Raw genomic sequence first — 15494 nt, 5'->3', positions numbered from 1 at the left:
TCATGATCACTAAACCAGCCCTGCAAGAAATTTTAAGGGGGACTCTCTGAGGGGAGAAAAGAGGGGAAAAAAAAAGACCAAAAGCAACAAAGACCAGAAAGGACCAGAGAACTTCACCAGAAACTCCAACAGGCAACATAATGGCAATAAATTCATATCTTTCAGTACTCACTCTAAATGTCAATGAACTAAATGCTCCAATCAAAAGACACAGGGTAACAGAATGGATAAGAAAACAAGATCCATCTATATACTGTTTACAAGAGACCCACTTTAGACCTAAAGACACCTTCAGATTGAAAGGAAGGGGATGGAGAACCATCTATCATGCTAATGGTCACCAAAAGAAAGCCAGAGTAGCCATACTTATATCAGACAATCTAGACTTTAAAATAAAGACTGTATCAAGAGATGAAAAGGGCATTATATCATAATCAAGGGGTCTATCCACCAAGAAGACCTAACAATTGTAAACATTCATGCTCCAAATGTGAAAGCACCCAAATATATAAATCAGTTAATCGCAAACATAAAGAAACTCCTTGATAATAATGCCATAATGGTGGGGGACTTTAACACCCCACTCACAGCAATGGACAGATCATCTAAACAGAAAATCAACAAAGAAACAATGGCTTTAAATGACACACTGGACCAGATGGACTTAACAGATATATTCAGAACATTTCATCCTAAAGCAGCAGCATACATATTCTTCTCAAGTGCACATGGAACATTCTCCAGAATAGACCACATACTGGGGCACAAATCAGCCCTCAACAAGTACAAAAAGATCGAGATCATACCATGCATATTTTCAGACCACAACGTTATGAAACTAGAAATCAACCACAAGAAAAAATTTGGAAAGGTAACAAATACTTGCAGACCTAAGACCATCCTACTAAAGAATGAATGGGCTAACCAAGAAGCCAAAGAGGACAGTAAAAAGTACATGGAAGCCAATGAAAATGATAACACCACAGCCAAAACCTCTGGGACACAGCAAAGGTGGTCATAAGAGGGATGTATATAGCAATCCGGGCCTTTCTAAAGAAGGAAAAAAGGTCTCAGATACACAACCTAACCTTACACCTTGAAGAGCTGGAAAATGAACAGCAAATAAAACCCCAAACCAGCAGAAGACAGGAAATAATAAAGATTAGAGCAGAAATTAATGCTATCAAAACCAAAAAAAAAAAACCCCAGTAGAACAGATCAATGAAACCAGGCATGCCATTTATTAAGTATGAGAACCTCTGTGCACTGAAAAGCTGATTGGGGATTTTGTGTACATGAACAATGTTTGCCAACTGTCAGGTTGGCTATAGGTTAATTAAATATTGAGTTAGGCATTATGATGTGGAAACTCCCAACTGTGAAAACTTGGAGGTCTTTTTTCTGACACCATTCAATTTCTTTAAAACATTTTTTTTAATTTAAAGGTTATTTATTTTGAGAGGGAGAGAGAGATCACGAACAAGGGAGGGCAGAGAGAGAGGGAGAGAATCCCAAGTAGGCTCTGCACTGTTAGCATGGAGCCTGATGCGGGGCTTGGAGTCTTGAAACATGAGATCATGACCTGAGCCAAAACCAAGAGTTGGATGCTTAACTGGAGTCACCCAGGCCCCCCAACACCATTCAATTTCTTTAAAAAATTTTTTTGTTTTTGGTTTAGAATGACATCTTATTGCTGAATGGTCAGCAGCAGAGGTGCATGTACATGTGGTTTTTTTTCCTGGTCTTTATTCAGATTTTTATTTACCCACCCCCTATGTTTTTAGTCCCTTATTTCGTCTGTTCCCTCTGTATCTTGTGTATGAGCACTCCGAGCTTCACCTTTATCCTGCTGTATCAATTACCACTGTTAGAAAGAAAACCACAGGCTCAAAATGGAATCATTTGGGACAGGCTAAGTCACCAAACTGGGGCTTAATTCCTAACCTGACTGCAGTTTCAACCTCCCCCCAGAAATAGGTCTTCACCTGCCAATCAGAAATTTTCTGAACAGCACCAATGAGATAATCTGTCACATGGGCTCTCTCCATCCCCCAAAGGAAAATGAGGTAATCCATCTAAAAAGATTCCTTGCCACCCTTTTGCACTGTTGGTGGGAATGCAAACTGATGCAGTCACGCTGGAAAACAGTACGGAGGTTCCTCAAAAAATTAAAACTAGAACTATATATGACCCAGCAATTGCACTACTATGTATTTATCCAAAGGATACAAAAATGCTGATTCAAAGGGCCACGTGCATCCCAGTGTTTATAACAGCACTATCAACAATAGCCAAAGTATGGAAAGGGCCCAAATGTCCATTAACTGATGAATGGATAAAGAAGATGTGGTAGATATATACAATGGAATATTACTCAGTGATCAAAAAGAATGTAATCTTGCCATCTGCAACAATGTGGATGGCACTAGTATTATGCTAAGCGAAATAAGTCAGTCAGAGAAAGACAGATATCATATTATTTCACTCATATGTGGAATTAAGAAATAAAACAGATGAACATAGGGGCAAGGAAGCAAAAAAAAAAAAAAAAGATAAAAACAGAGAGGGAGGCAAACCATAAGAGACCCTTAAATACAGAGAACATACAGGGTTGCTGATGGGGTGTTGGGTGGGAGGATGGGCTAAATGGGCAAGGGACATTAAGGAGGGCACTTGTTGGGATGAGCACTGGATGTCATATCTAAGTGATAAATCACTAAATACTATTCCAGAAATCATTATGACACTATATGTTAACTAAAAAAAAAATTTTTTTTTAATAAACATAAAAAGGTCCCCTGCCCTTCTCCCTAAGTGAAGATGACTGCCTGAAACAATCCTTTCTTTTCTTTTGCTAATAACTTTCTCGCCCTGTCTTCCTTTCTTTTTTTAATTTATTTTTTTAAATCGAAATATATTTAATACACAACGTTACATTAGTTTCAGGTGTACAACATAGTGATTCAACTTCTCTATATGTTATGCTCTGCTCACAAGTGTGGCTACCATCTGTCACCACACAGTGCTATTATAACATCATTGACTGTATTCCTTATGCTGTGTCTTTCATTCCTGTGACGTCTTCATTCTATAACTGGAAGCCTGTATCTCCTACTCCCTTCAACCCATTTTGCCCATCCTCTGCCCCATCCTCCTTTTCATAGAAAGCTTCCATTTCGTACAACTCCTTGAAACTCCCCTTTACTTAGTAGAGCAGCTGCTGCCCAATTCATGAATCACTTCATAAAGTCAATCAGATCCTTAAATTTACTCAGTTGAATTTTGTTTGTTAACTTCACTCATCTTCCATCTATATTCCACCTTGCAGGATTTTGTTGAAATCTCTTGCCCTCTGATGGACTCTCCTGCCCTTGTTATGGGTTTATATGTTCTTTTCATTCCTTCACCATAATTTTGGTGAAATCTTGAGGAAAGGAGATAAATACATGTATTCAATTTACCACCTTTAATCAGACTGCTTAATTTCAAAAGTGTTTGTGTTACAAACTCCCCCTCCTATCCTTCTAAATCTGGTCTTGTGAATAGTATACATTTTTTAGACGATTAAAGAAGTGTTTCTGTATATTATGGGAGTAAGGTTCAGATAATCTTGGGTGGGTTAAAGTATCCTACTGAGTAATCTGGACAAGGGGAAAGTACTAAAGATTCTTAGGGCAGTATGAGATAAACTCTTTCTTCATGACTTCAGAAGTCTGGTTACTCATTTACAACCAGGATAAGATAAATGTTCAAGTAACTAGAGAAGTTCTATAAACCACTTGTAAACCACTTGGGAAGTTTTTATTCTACTACTGAACCATGTTCCCATAAACATTCGGTTACCTCTAAACTTCCCACATCTGGAAGAGAACAAGCTGTGGCATCACACCATGCTACCCCCTCCTATGTCCTACTCACTCCCAAAGAATTTCTCCTTTAAGCGACTAGAACATTGGCTGCTTACTCACACCAGATTCCTCAGGATTGGCTGGGACTGCAAATAAACTCTGTTTGCCTACAGTCAAGTTGATAAGCTGCAACATAAATGCACACAAATTCCCAGTCTTAAAATATAACATGAAGCATTTGCTATCTTCTTTCCTCCTATTATTTTCATGCGAGACCTGGAGAATAAACACTGTCCTTGGCCAAAAGAAAAAGGTCTTTGAAGAGAGAAAAAAACTCTAAGATGGGTCTACTGAGTTCTAAAAACCCACAAACCAAGCAAGCCCGGATTCTTCTTCTGGGACTTGACTCAGCTGGGAAGTCTACCCTCCTTTACAAATTGAAGCTTGCTAAGGATATCACGACCATCCCAACAATAGGTTTCAACGTGGAGATGATCGAGTTGGAAAAGAGTCTTTCGCTCACGGTCTGGGATATTGGAGGACAGGAGAAAATGAGAACCGTGTGGGAGCACTACTGTGAGAACACCGATGGGCTGATGTATGTTGTGGATAGTACAGACAAACAGCGGCTGGAAGACTCCAGGAGAGAGCTGAAGCACATTTTGAAGAATGAGCACATTAAAAATGTGCCTATTGTCCTATTAGCCAACAAACAAGATGTGCCTGGAGCTCTGTCTGCTGAGGACATCACTAGAATATTCAGAGTGAAGAAGCTGTGCAGTGACAGGAACTGGTATGTGCAGCCCTGCTGTGCCATCAGTGGGGACGGGCTGATGGAGGGGTTCAGGAAACTAACCGGATTTGTGAAAAGCCACATGAAATCAAGAGGAGACACCTTGGCATTCTTCAAGCAGAACTGAGGTCCAAACAACGAAAGAGTTAGTGGTGAAGTTGAAAGGGTAATTTTCTTTTTCAATGCCAAGTGAGAAAAGCAAGTTGCTGAGTTAGCAAACTTTTCCTAAGATATGTTATTTCACCTAAATTCAGCTAACCAATTTAGCAAATATTATTTTTGGCCAGGCACGTTAGTAAACTTTGTGGTTAATGATAAATTGAGAATGAAAATTTTATAATTTTGTGCATGTTGGATGAATCATAATAATCATGTTTGGGACCAAATAAATTATTGTTTTATTATTTTTATATGACTACTAGAACAAAGTTTAAGTAAAATGCTGATAGGTTCAGAATTCTTTCAGATGGTTTCCAGTTGTTACAGTCTTGAATCTCCACCATGCTCCTATGGAATAGCGAGTAAAAAAATGAACTTTAAATTATGGAAAGGAAAAAGTTTGATGTTAACATTTTGTAAATCTCTATGCCCTAAATAAAGTTTTGTTTTGTTTTGTTTTCCTGAATTCCTACCAACCTCCTGAAATCTATTGCCAGGATCTTCCTACAGTGAGTTAAACAATGAACTCCAGGCTGGTAATTGCCCACTAGCACAGGGAGAAGTTTACATCTTAAGGCTCTGGGGATCAGGGAAGCTAGCACCTTAGAGTTTAGGACAAGGCCTGGGTTTATTGCTCAGCTCGAGCCTATAGCTCCAAGACTGGCTTCGGTACAATTCAGTGTAACAGTTATTACTTGGGAATATGTGTACAGCTCACTGTACTGATCAAACAGGAAACAGAGCCAGACTTTAATCTCAGAGACCTTGCAATACACAAGAGGAAACAACATAAAGCTAGTAGCTAGAATAGGTCAATAAGTACTATAACAGGAGAGACTCTTTCTGACCTGGGAAAACAGGAAGTGCTTCATGTAGGAGGCAGTGTTTAAGAAGGTCCCCAACTCCTGGGGACCCATGAAGGTGGAGGTTACTCACTGGAAGTTCCCATCACTGGGACACCCTGCAGAGCCACTGTGGGGGAGGGGAGAAGGAACTAGAGATTGAATTGGAATTCCCCTGAGAGGTTCAGAACATCCAGGGAAGTCCTGGTCCTAAGAGATGACACTTTTCTTCCTGCCCCACCTCTAAAAAGTTCATTTGGTCTAGAAGAAAGCCTCAATCCCCAACACCAGTCCCTGGTGTTTCAAATATTAAGGTCACAGAGGAAAATATAAAGGTCCAGTAAACCAAGGGTGCTAGACCCTAAATTACTCTCATGGTTTCCTTTTCACCTTAGCCATGATCTTTATAGCAAAGACTGGAGTGCTGCAAGGTAGGGACTCAAATAATAAAGTAGACATACACATGATAATAGTTACTGTTGGTTGAATACTTGTCTGTGCCAGGTATTGTGTAATTACTTTCATACATCTCCTCATTTAATGTTCACAACTGCCTGGAGAGAAATCAGCATTATTATGTCAATTTCACAGGTGACATTACTGAGACTAAACAAGGTAACAACAGTAACAACCACAAAAAAAAACTACTCGGTATTTTAACTGAGGAGTGGCAGAGCCAAGATTCAAATTCATCTGTTTAGCTTCAATGCCAGTAGTGTTACTTGTCATATTGTTTTGTAAATAACATATGGTGTCTGTCTTCAATGAACTTACAGTGCACAATTAAGAACAGATCCAAGCTAAGAGCACCTGGCTGGCTCAGTCCCTGCAGCATGTGACTCTTGATCTCTGGGTTGTAAGTTTGAACCCTATGATGGGTGCAGAGACTACTTAAAAAAATAAATAAATAAAATCTTAAAAAAATAAATCCAGGCTAGGTTAAAACTACCATATGATCCAGCAATCCTACTACTGGGTATATATCTAATGGAAATGAAATCACTACCTTGAAGAGATATCTGCACTTCCATGTTTAATTGCAACATTGTTCACAATGGTCAAAACATGGAAACAACTTAAGCATCCATCAATGGATGAATGCATAAAGAAAATGTGGTATGTATACACAATGAAATCTTTTACACCATAAAAACAGGAAATCCTGACATCTGTGACAACATGGATGAAACCGGAGGGCATCATGTTAAGTGAAATAACTCAGACAGAGAAAGACAAATGCTACATTATTTCACTTACATGTGGAATCTAAAAAAGCCAAACATAGAAACAGGAAGTAGATTGGTGGTTGCCAGAGATTGGGGGTGGGGGAAAGGGGATATGGGGGGGAGGTTGGTAATGGGGTACAAACTTTCAATTATAAGATAAATATGTTCTGAGGATCTAATGTACAGCATGGTGACTATAGTTAATAATACCGTATTGCACACTTGAAATTGGCTAAGAGAGTAAATTTTAAGCATTCTCATTTAAAAAAAGAAAGTAACTATAGGGCACCTGGGTGGCTCAGCTGGTTAAGTGTCCAACTCCTGATGTCAGCTCAGGTCATGATCTCACGGTTCATGAGACTGAGTCCCAAGTCAGGGTCTGGGCTGACAGCACGGAGCCTTCTTGGGATTCTCTTATTCTCTCTCTGCCCCTCCCCCACTTGTGCACCTGTGTGCGCATGCACTCTCTCTCTCTCAAAATAAATAAACTTTATTAAAAAAAGTAACTATGTAAGGTGATGGTGGATGTGTTAACTCAATTGTGGGAATCCTTTTATAATGTGTATATATATATATATATATACACACACACACATATATATCAAATCATCACTGTGCACTTTAAGATATTATTATATAGATAACATATTATATATTATATATAACATATAACATAATGTATTTATCAATTGTTTTATTTATCAATTATACTTCAATAAAGCTGGGGCAAAAATAAATTCAAGCCAACATATAATACTTTTATATTAAGAAGGTTCTTTAAAAAACAAGCCAGGCAGAATAAATTAAGTGCGATAACAGAGATATAAGAAGCATGCTGAAGGACTGGCAAAAGGATCTTCTGATTTCAGGAAGATCTCAGGGGAGTGGTAAAAATATAACTTTCCCCTCTGTTCTTAATAAGTAATTTGATATGAGAAGTTTATTTTGAGACTGTGTGAATATTCTATTCCCCAAAGCCTTTCTCTTAATGCTTTTAGCATCCACCAACGATCCCTTCCTGACTCAGTTATTAAACTGGGAAGTGCAAAATGGTGATTTTCTAAATCTGTCTTTCCTTGTATATTTATTAGCTGGCATTCTTCTGTAAAGAAAACCTTTTTCTTTTATACTCCTCCATAACCAATCAATCACACTCACTCTCGCTCTCTCTCTTCATAGATACTTTTTAAATTCAAAGTTTTATAATCCAGTGCTACTCAGACTGAGGTCCCTGGATCAGCAGCCTCAGCAGCACCTGCAAGTTGCCTAGAAACGTAAACTCTCAAACCCCACCTAGACCTATTAATCAGACTATCCAGGGCAGGGGGTAGGGTGGAGGAAGTTCCTGGAATTTGTGTTATTATTTACAGTTATAAATCACTTCTGTTTATTATTCTTTTTGATGCTCAAATTTGCCCAGAAGAAGCCCCAGCAAGCTAGCCACTCTGTTCTGTTGATATGTCCCTATAGTCTTTGAGCACTTCCTTGTTTGGAAGAGCACTGAGTCACCTTGTACTTCCCCTACTTAGCTGCCTCAGACCTGGAATTAACCATTTCTCAGGTGCCCTGGTTCTTTTCACTGGGTAATGGTATTTAGAAATTGAATAATGAAGTTAGCTGTGCTTATTGTTATTGGGTATCACTGTTTATAAGCCCATTCAGTAGAAAAAGGAAATATATATATTTTAAAAGAACACTGATACCTCCAAATTGAATGCATACCATAAGATTTTTCCTTAGCTTCCTCATTCCTATTTGTATCCCTTATCCTACAAAAAAAATTCTGGTTCAAAATGCACCAATATATTTACTCATTTGTTCTATGCTACAACACAAAATATTTTCAGGATCACTGTGTCTAATAAACCCACTCAGGAAAGTTCAAGACTTCCTTTTACTTCTTTCTGTCCTAATTGAGAGTGTTATGTTCAAAAGTTATTTGAATTGATTATTTGTGCAGTCATATGGTAAATATCTTGTTGATTTTAGGCTGAGTTTTAAAATATTTTTAAAAATTAATTAATTAATTAACTTATTTTTAATTTATATCCAAGTTAGTTAGCATATAGTGCAGTAACGTTTTCAGGAGTAGATTCCAGTGATTCATCCCCTATGTATAACACCCCATGCTCATCCCAACAAGTGTCTTCTTTAATGCCCCTTACCCATTTAGTCCATCCCCCTACCACAGCCCCTCCAGCAACTCTGTTTGTTTTCCGTATTTAAGAGTCTCTTATGTTTTGCCCCCCTCCCTGTTCTTATATTCTTTTTGCTTCCCTTATATTCATCTGTTTTGTATCTTAAATTCCTCATATGAGTGAAGTTATATGATACTTGTCTTTCTCTGACTGACTTACTTTACTTAGCATAATACCCTCCAGTTCCATCCACATAGTTGCAAATGGCAAGATTTTATTCTTTTTGATTGCTGAATAATACTCCATTGTGTATATACACCACATCTTCTTTATCCATTCATCTGTCGATGGACATGTGGGCTCTTTCCATACTTTGGCTATCGTTGATAGTGGTGCTATAAACATCGGGGTGCATGTGTTCCAACTGTCAGCTGATTTTTGCTACTTGTGTTCAATTTTAAGATTTGACTTCTTTACCTTTCTGACTTAATTTTTTAATTAACAGAAAATCTGCATACCTCAAAAGTAAAAGCTATATAAAAAGGTAGTCCATACTCATTATTATGTTAAAGAAGAAAGCCTTAGTACAATAAACTGATTTTCATACATCCCTCAAGTTATATGAAGGTGCTACTCTATTTCTAAATCAGGTTGGATTTTCTATCACTTCAAAGCATTTTGAGAGTATTTTTCCACTTAAGTTCAATGTATCTACTGTAGTTGCTTATTAAAGGGGATCATAAGAGATTGTAGTAACAAAATACCATCCATTATTTACCATGGGATAAGCTTTATTATCTATAGTGACTTTTCTGCTCTTTTTAAAATAAAAGATACATTTTACACTAATCTTAAATTTTAATCTTGTGTAAGAATACACTGACCCTAATTTGTAAAAATAAAACCCACATATCAATACTCATAAATAAACTTAGATAGAAAATATAATAGGCATCAAAATGTTTAGGTGGTTGCATTCTAGATAGCTAGAATTTCTTATAACTCTCATTATTTTCCAAATTTTGCCAAGTGAGTGTGTGTCATTTTTATATTCAAGGAAAAAACATTATTTTCAAAAGAGCTATATAATCATCATAGCCTATATATGACATGAGTGGATAATGCATGGCTCTAAAACTGTCATTTCAAATGCACTGATCTAAAGTAATAAGAAATCCTTTTAAAGACCAGAAATATTGCAATGTACAAACACATGAGGGTATTGTAACCAAGTTTTCATCATTTAAGAAAAAAACTCAGAAACCAAAAAACAAAACAGCTAACATGTGTTGAGCACTCACGGTAGGCCAGCTTCTGTTCTAAGCATATCAAGTGTATTTCCACGTTTAATCTTTACATTAACTTTATGGGGTAGTACCATCATTATCCTCATTTACAGAGAAGAGATCTGAGACTCAAAGTCATCCAGCCACCTAAAATCATGGAAAGCATTTATAGTGGTCTTTTGTATACAATCAAGCTCCTACTGTCCGTTGTTTGGTGAGAATTCCACCCTGTACCTCTGTGCAAAAGTTTCTCTCTTAGCCATGGCCTACTTCTCATTCTCAAATGGTCTTCCATCACTCTACTCAGAGTCTAAGAACAGCTATAGAGCAGAGAATGGTTATTTAAGAAATTTTAGTTTTTCATCAGAAATAGAAAGTTTAGAAAATAGGAAAATAAAACTCCTTATTAGCATTTCCTTACAGTCTTTCTTTTTCTTCAGTGTGTGCATATATTCAATATATCTTTTTTGATAATTTGGTAATTTGCTTTTTTCATTCCTCATCACATTAACATGTTATATATATCTTTATCATATTATTATATATTATTATTATTATATAGTATTATATATTTTTCAGAACCATCACTTTTTAAAAAAATTTTTTTAATGTTTATTTATTATTGAGAGACAGAGAGAGACAGAGCATGAGTATGGGAGGGGCAGAGAGAGGTGGAGACACAGAATCTGAAGCAGGCTCCAGGCTCTGAGCTGCCACCACAAAGCCCAACGCAGGGCTCAAACCCATGAACTGTGAGATTGTGACCTGAGCCAAAGTCAGATGCTTAACCGACTGAGCCACCCAGGTGCCCCACTGTTACATCATTTTCAGTGAAGTAGATATACTATTGCTTAATCATTTCTCTACTATTGTTTTTTTAGGTTGCAGCCAATTTCACATGTAACTAATTCAGCAACAAACACTTCCATGTGTCTACTGATACCCTTCCCTATATTTATTATTTCATTCAGCAAATATTGCCTGAATACCTAATAAGTACCAGATACTGGATTAGGTGCTGGGTTTAGGATTTTTTTCCCCACAACAGTATTTCAAGGATGGATAGTTTTATGCCTCAATACATACTGGCAAATGGCTTTCTAAAATGTCAGAATCAGGGGTGCCTGGGTAGCTCAGTTGGTTAAGTGTCCAACTTCACCTCAGGTTTTAATCTTGTGGTTCACAAGTTTGAGCCCCACATTGGGCTCTGTGTTGAAAGCTCAGAGCCTGGAGCTTGTTTCGGATTCTGTGCCTCCCTCTCTCTCTGCCCCTCCTCTGCTCATGCTCTGTCTCTGTCTCTCTCTCCTCCCAAATTAAATAAACATTTAAAAAAATTTTTTAATGTCAGAATCAGGTTATTCTAAATGAATTCTTTAAAAAGAAGGAAAAAAGAGGTGCAAAACTTTGAGTCACTAGATGACTGATGACTACAGTATTATGTGTTGAAGACATCAAAATAAATAAGTTTGTAGATTTCAAATCATTAATGACAGGAAAAAATTAATGCCAAAACTTACGGTAGTTTTTGCCTATGACTCAAAATACAGACATAATAAAAGAAAATATTGATATTCAACCACATAAAATGGAAATTTTGTTAAACATAAACAAAATCAAAAGACCAATATCAAACTGGGAGTTTATATCTGCAAAGTATATCATAGATAAGGGTCTTATGTTCCCAATGTAAAATAACACTTAAAAGTTTTTAAAAACCCAAAAACTCTCTAGAAAAATGTACAAAAGACATAAGGTTAACAATAAATGATATTCAAATTATTCCTAAACAAATGAAAAAATCATCAGCTTCACTACTACAGAAATGAAAATTAATACTACATTTAGATACCATTTCTCACCTATTCTGTTTGCAAAAATGTATATAAGTTTGATAACATATTCTGTAATTCTGTTGGTGAGACTGTGGAATAAAGGATAATCTCATCCAGTGCTGGTGGAAATGCAAAATGATACAACTTCTGTAGAGAATTTGGCCATATCTAACAAAGCTACATTTACACTTACCTTTTAATGTAGGGATCTCACTGGTTGGAATTTTCCCTGAAGATACAAAACCACAAATCTGAAACAACAGATGTACAAGGTTATTCATTGTGACATTATTTGTAATAGCAAAATATTGGAAATAACCTAAATGTTCTTCCATAGGAGACTAATATATATATATAGTATATATATGTATATATATAGTATATAGTATATAGTATATACTATATGTATATATGTACATACATATATGTATGTAGTCTCCATAGGAGACTAATATATATATAGTATATATATGTATATATATACTATATATGTATATAGATATATACATACATATATATATATATATCTATCTATATACATATTAGTGAAATACTACTCAACCAAACTAAAGAATGGAAAAGAGGGACAGATCAACAGAAAACTCTAAGGATCAAGTGGCAATGACACCCAGCAGCAATGTGTACACCTAAAGCCCAGATCTTGGTTTCTAAATATTATACCTCACTGAAAGGAACCAGAGCTCCTTAGAGAAATGACAGTTCAGATCTAGGGCAGGTAAAGTACAAGGTAAGCCTGAAATACCTTGTGCAAGGGAACAATAAAGAACTCAAAGGCTGATGGAAATAAGTCAAAGGTTACAGGAATGGCTTACAGAGACTCCCACTGGCCAAATCTGAGACAATTTGAGCATCAGAAAAAGAATACAGATGGTAATGAATTATAACACATTGAGTAAATAAAAACAAAAGCTGTAAGTTCATTATGATATTCATGGGAAATACAAGATGAAAAGAAAACAGTGTAGGGTAGAGGAAAGGAAAGCTCTTTTACACAGAAAAATGTAGAGGACATGTTAGAATTGGAAAGCCACTATTTTACAACTGCAAAGTAAGAACTCACCTTGGGTATAACACTTAACCTATTTGTATATTAAGATCACAAGGTGATTTCCTGAAATATCTTCTGGCTCTATCTTTGATCTAGGATTAACAGACTTCGAAATGGAAAGCCTCAGTCAGATAAAGGAAAAGCTACAGGATCCTTATTTTAGTATGTTTTTTTTTTTTTTCCTTTCTCAGCAAAGCTGAAAATCAGCATTGACTAGTCCAATAGGAGTAGATCCCCCGTTTCCTTACCCTGAATTATTTTTATCTTTTGTCATGTAGCTACACGGAATATTGGAATTACCCACTAAAGAAGGCTTCATCATAAACAAAATCAAAACACAAATGTCAAACTGGGAGTTAGTATTTATAATATATATCATAGATAGAAGACTAATGTCCTTAACATAAACATTATACTGTTTGTATATTATTATTTATATATTGTTAAAGCAGCAGAGAAAAAAAAAATCTGTTTAGTCTGTTGAGCCAGAGAAAGTGTCCCAACTCCAGCCTAAAGGATAGATTTTCTGAGGAAAGTAAAGCCTCCCAACACTCCTTGATCTCGAAGAGACCAGTCTAGAGGGTAGGAGTCCAAAATAAATCTGCCCCAACTCAGGATACGGTCTCCACAGCTCACACACCCATTTCATCCTGCCATGTCTTGTCAGTTCAGGGTACACCTGTTGGCACGGTGTAAATGTTAGTAGCACTCCCTTTCATTTTCGGAAGTGTCTGAGTTTGGACCATATATGGTTGCCCTACTTCTAGGAGACCCCTGATGCTTCTGAGGAAAGACTTCATTTGGCTGATGCTGAAGGGTAAATGCCAAGCTAGAAGGAAGAGCAAGAAAAAAACTCCAGAATGTGGTAAGCAGTATAATGGTCTTCCAAAGATGTCCGTATCTAGTTCCTGGAACTGTGAATGTTAGTTTACAAGGAGAAAGTGATTAAGTATGCTGAGATGGGAAGAATATTCTGGATTATCCAGATGAGCCCAATCTAATTGCATGGATCCTTAAAATCGGAGAAAGCTCCCCAGTTGAGTCCCCAGCTGAGTTCAGAGTTAGGGGAAGATGTGACTATGGAAGAATGCTCAAAGAGATGCAACATTACTGGCTTTGAAGATGGAATAAGGAAACCACAAGCCAAAAATACGGGCAGCCTCCAGTGGCTGGAAAAAGTAAGGAAACAGATTCTCCCCGGTAGCCCCCATAAAGGAATAGTGCCCTTGCCAACACCTATTGGAACTGTGGACTACGTTAAAAACTGGGTGAGAAAGTGCACATCCAGATGACGACCTGCGTGTGTGACTGGTAGACTGCAGCTGAGACTTTCACATTTTGACCTCAACTTTACCTGGGTAAGATCTGCAGTTCTTGGCTTCAGCCTTTTTGCTCAGTACTGTTTCTCCTCTGGGTGGAGGCGCTGGGAAAGCAGAATTGGTTCCTGCTCTGGGATGGATGGACAGACTCACCATAGGTGAGGAAGTTGTCAGGTACTCTACATGCAGTGCCTCAAAACATTTCATGAGTAAAATAGGATTATGCTCCTTTTGTAGTGAAGAGAATAGTTAGACTATCTAGAATACAGCTCTGCTGTGTAACTTGTGCAAGTTCCTCTCTGAGCCTTTGGTCCTTTGACTTTGAAAAGTCACTTCGAAAGGTGAATACTACCTACTCCGAGGATTCAGGGGTGGTGGAAGAGCCCGAGAGTTGTGAGAAGACCAAACGAAGACAGCGCACGTACCACGAATGCATGGCGCAGACCTTCCCTCACACCTGCTGGAAGCCTATGAACCCAAGTAAGGGTGAGGCCCCCAGGGTGAGATGACATCACGGCATAGCCCCTCCATGCACCTGGTGCGGCGGCGGGAGCAAAGAGGGAAAACTAGTCGAGGTTCAGGGCTCGCACGGGACGTCACTCCATTCCCAACTTCCGCTGCGCGCTGACACCAGCACTCGCGCCTTCTCTCCGCAAGGATGTCGGAAGCTGATGGGCGGGAGCAGCAGGCGGATGTTGAGAATGGTTGGGCTTGCGTGGTGTCGGTGTGCCGTCAGCCTGTAGTGACTGATAACGGCTTTGGCCTCCTTAAAGGGGCTTATCTGGACCGAGGGGATGCATTGGTTAATTATTGCACTGAGACCGCATGCAGTAGGGTTTGAGTAGTTCCCCAGAGCAGTGTAGGAAGGGTAATAAAAGAACATGGTCCCTAATCCAAACTTCTTTAACGTGTTGTACACACGTGTTGCCTGTACTCTTTTTCTATTCACTCTTCAACCCATTTTATCTGTTAAAAATTGCTT

At 37.8% G+C, this 15494-nt stretch overlaps 2 protein-coding genes across 2 annotated transcripts in view; one reads left to right on the top strand and one right to left on the bottom strand.

Annotated features, from left to right (window-relative positions):
* The window catches only part of LOC144612765 (uncharacterized), a 41901-nt gene extending 26744 nt beyond the window's left edge, over nt 1–15157 (bottom strand). The window contains exons 1-2 of the mRNA XM_078432197.2: nt 14938–15157; nt 12318–12375 (exon numbers count right to left, since the gene is read on the bottom strand). Coding sequence (XP_078288323.2) covers nt 12318–12375; nt 14938–15024 — 145 coding nt within the window. The 5' untranslated portion in view covers nt 15025–15157. The remainder of the gene's footprint in view (nt 1–12317; nt 12376–14937) is intronic.
* Nucleotides 4089–5427, top strand: ARL14 (ARF like GTPase 14). Its single transcript, XM_060639110.3, has one exon. It carries the CDS (start codon nt 4190–4192, stop codon nt 4766–4768), a length of 579 nt encoding a protein of 192 aa, XP_060495093.1. The 5' UTR covers nt 4089–4189; the 3' UTR covers nt 4769–5427.
* Nucleotides 15158–15494: the final 337 nt, after the last annotated feature.

The sequence above is a fragment of the Panthera onca genome, chromosome C2, assembly GCF_046562875.1.
Source record: "Panthera onca isolate mPanOnc1 chromosome C2, mPanOnc1 haplotype 2, whole genome shotgun sequence".
NCBI classification, from domain to species: Eukaryota; Metazoa; Chordata; class Mammalia; order Carnivora; family Felidae; genus Panthera; species Panthera onca.
This window is presented reverse-complemented; position numbering and strand designations above follow the sequence as displayed.

What these genes read in the sequence shown, in the direction of transcription:
- ARL14 (XM_060639110.3), top strand. Translation starts at nt 4,190, where the DNA reads ATGGGTCTACTGAGTTCTAAAAACCCACAAACCAAGCAAGCCCGGATT.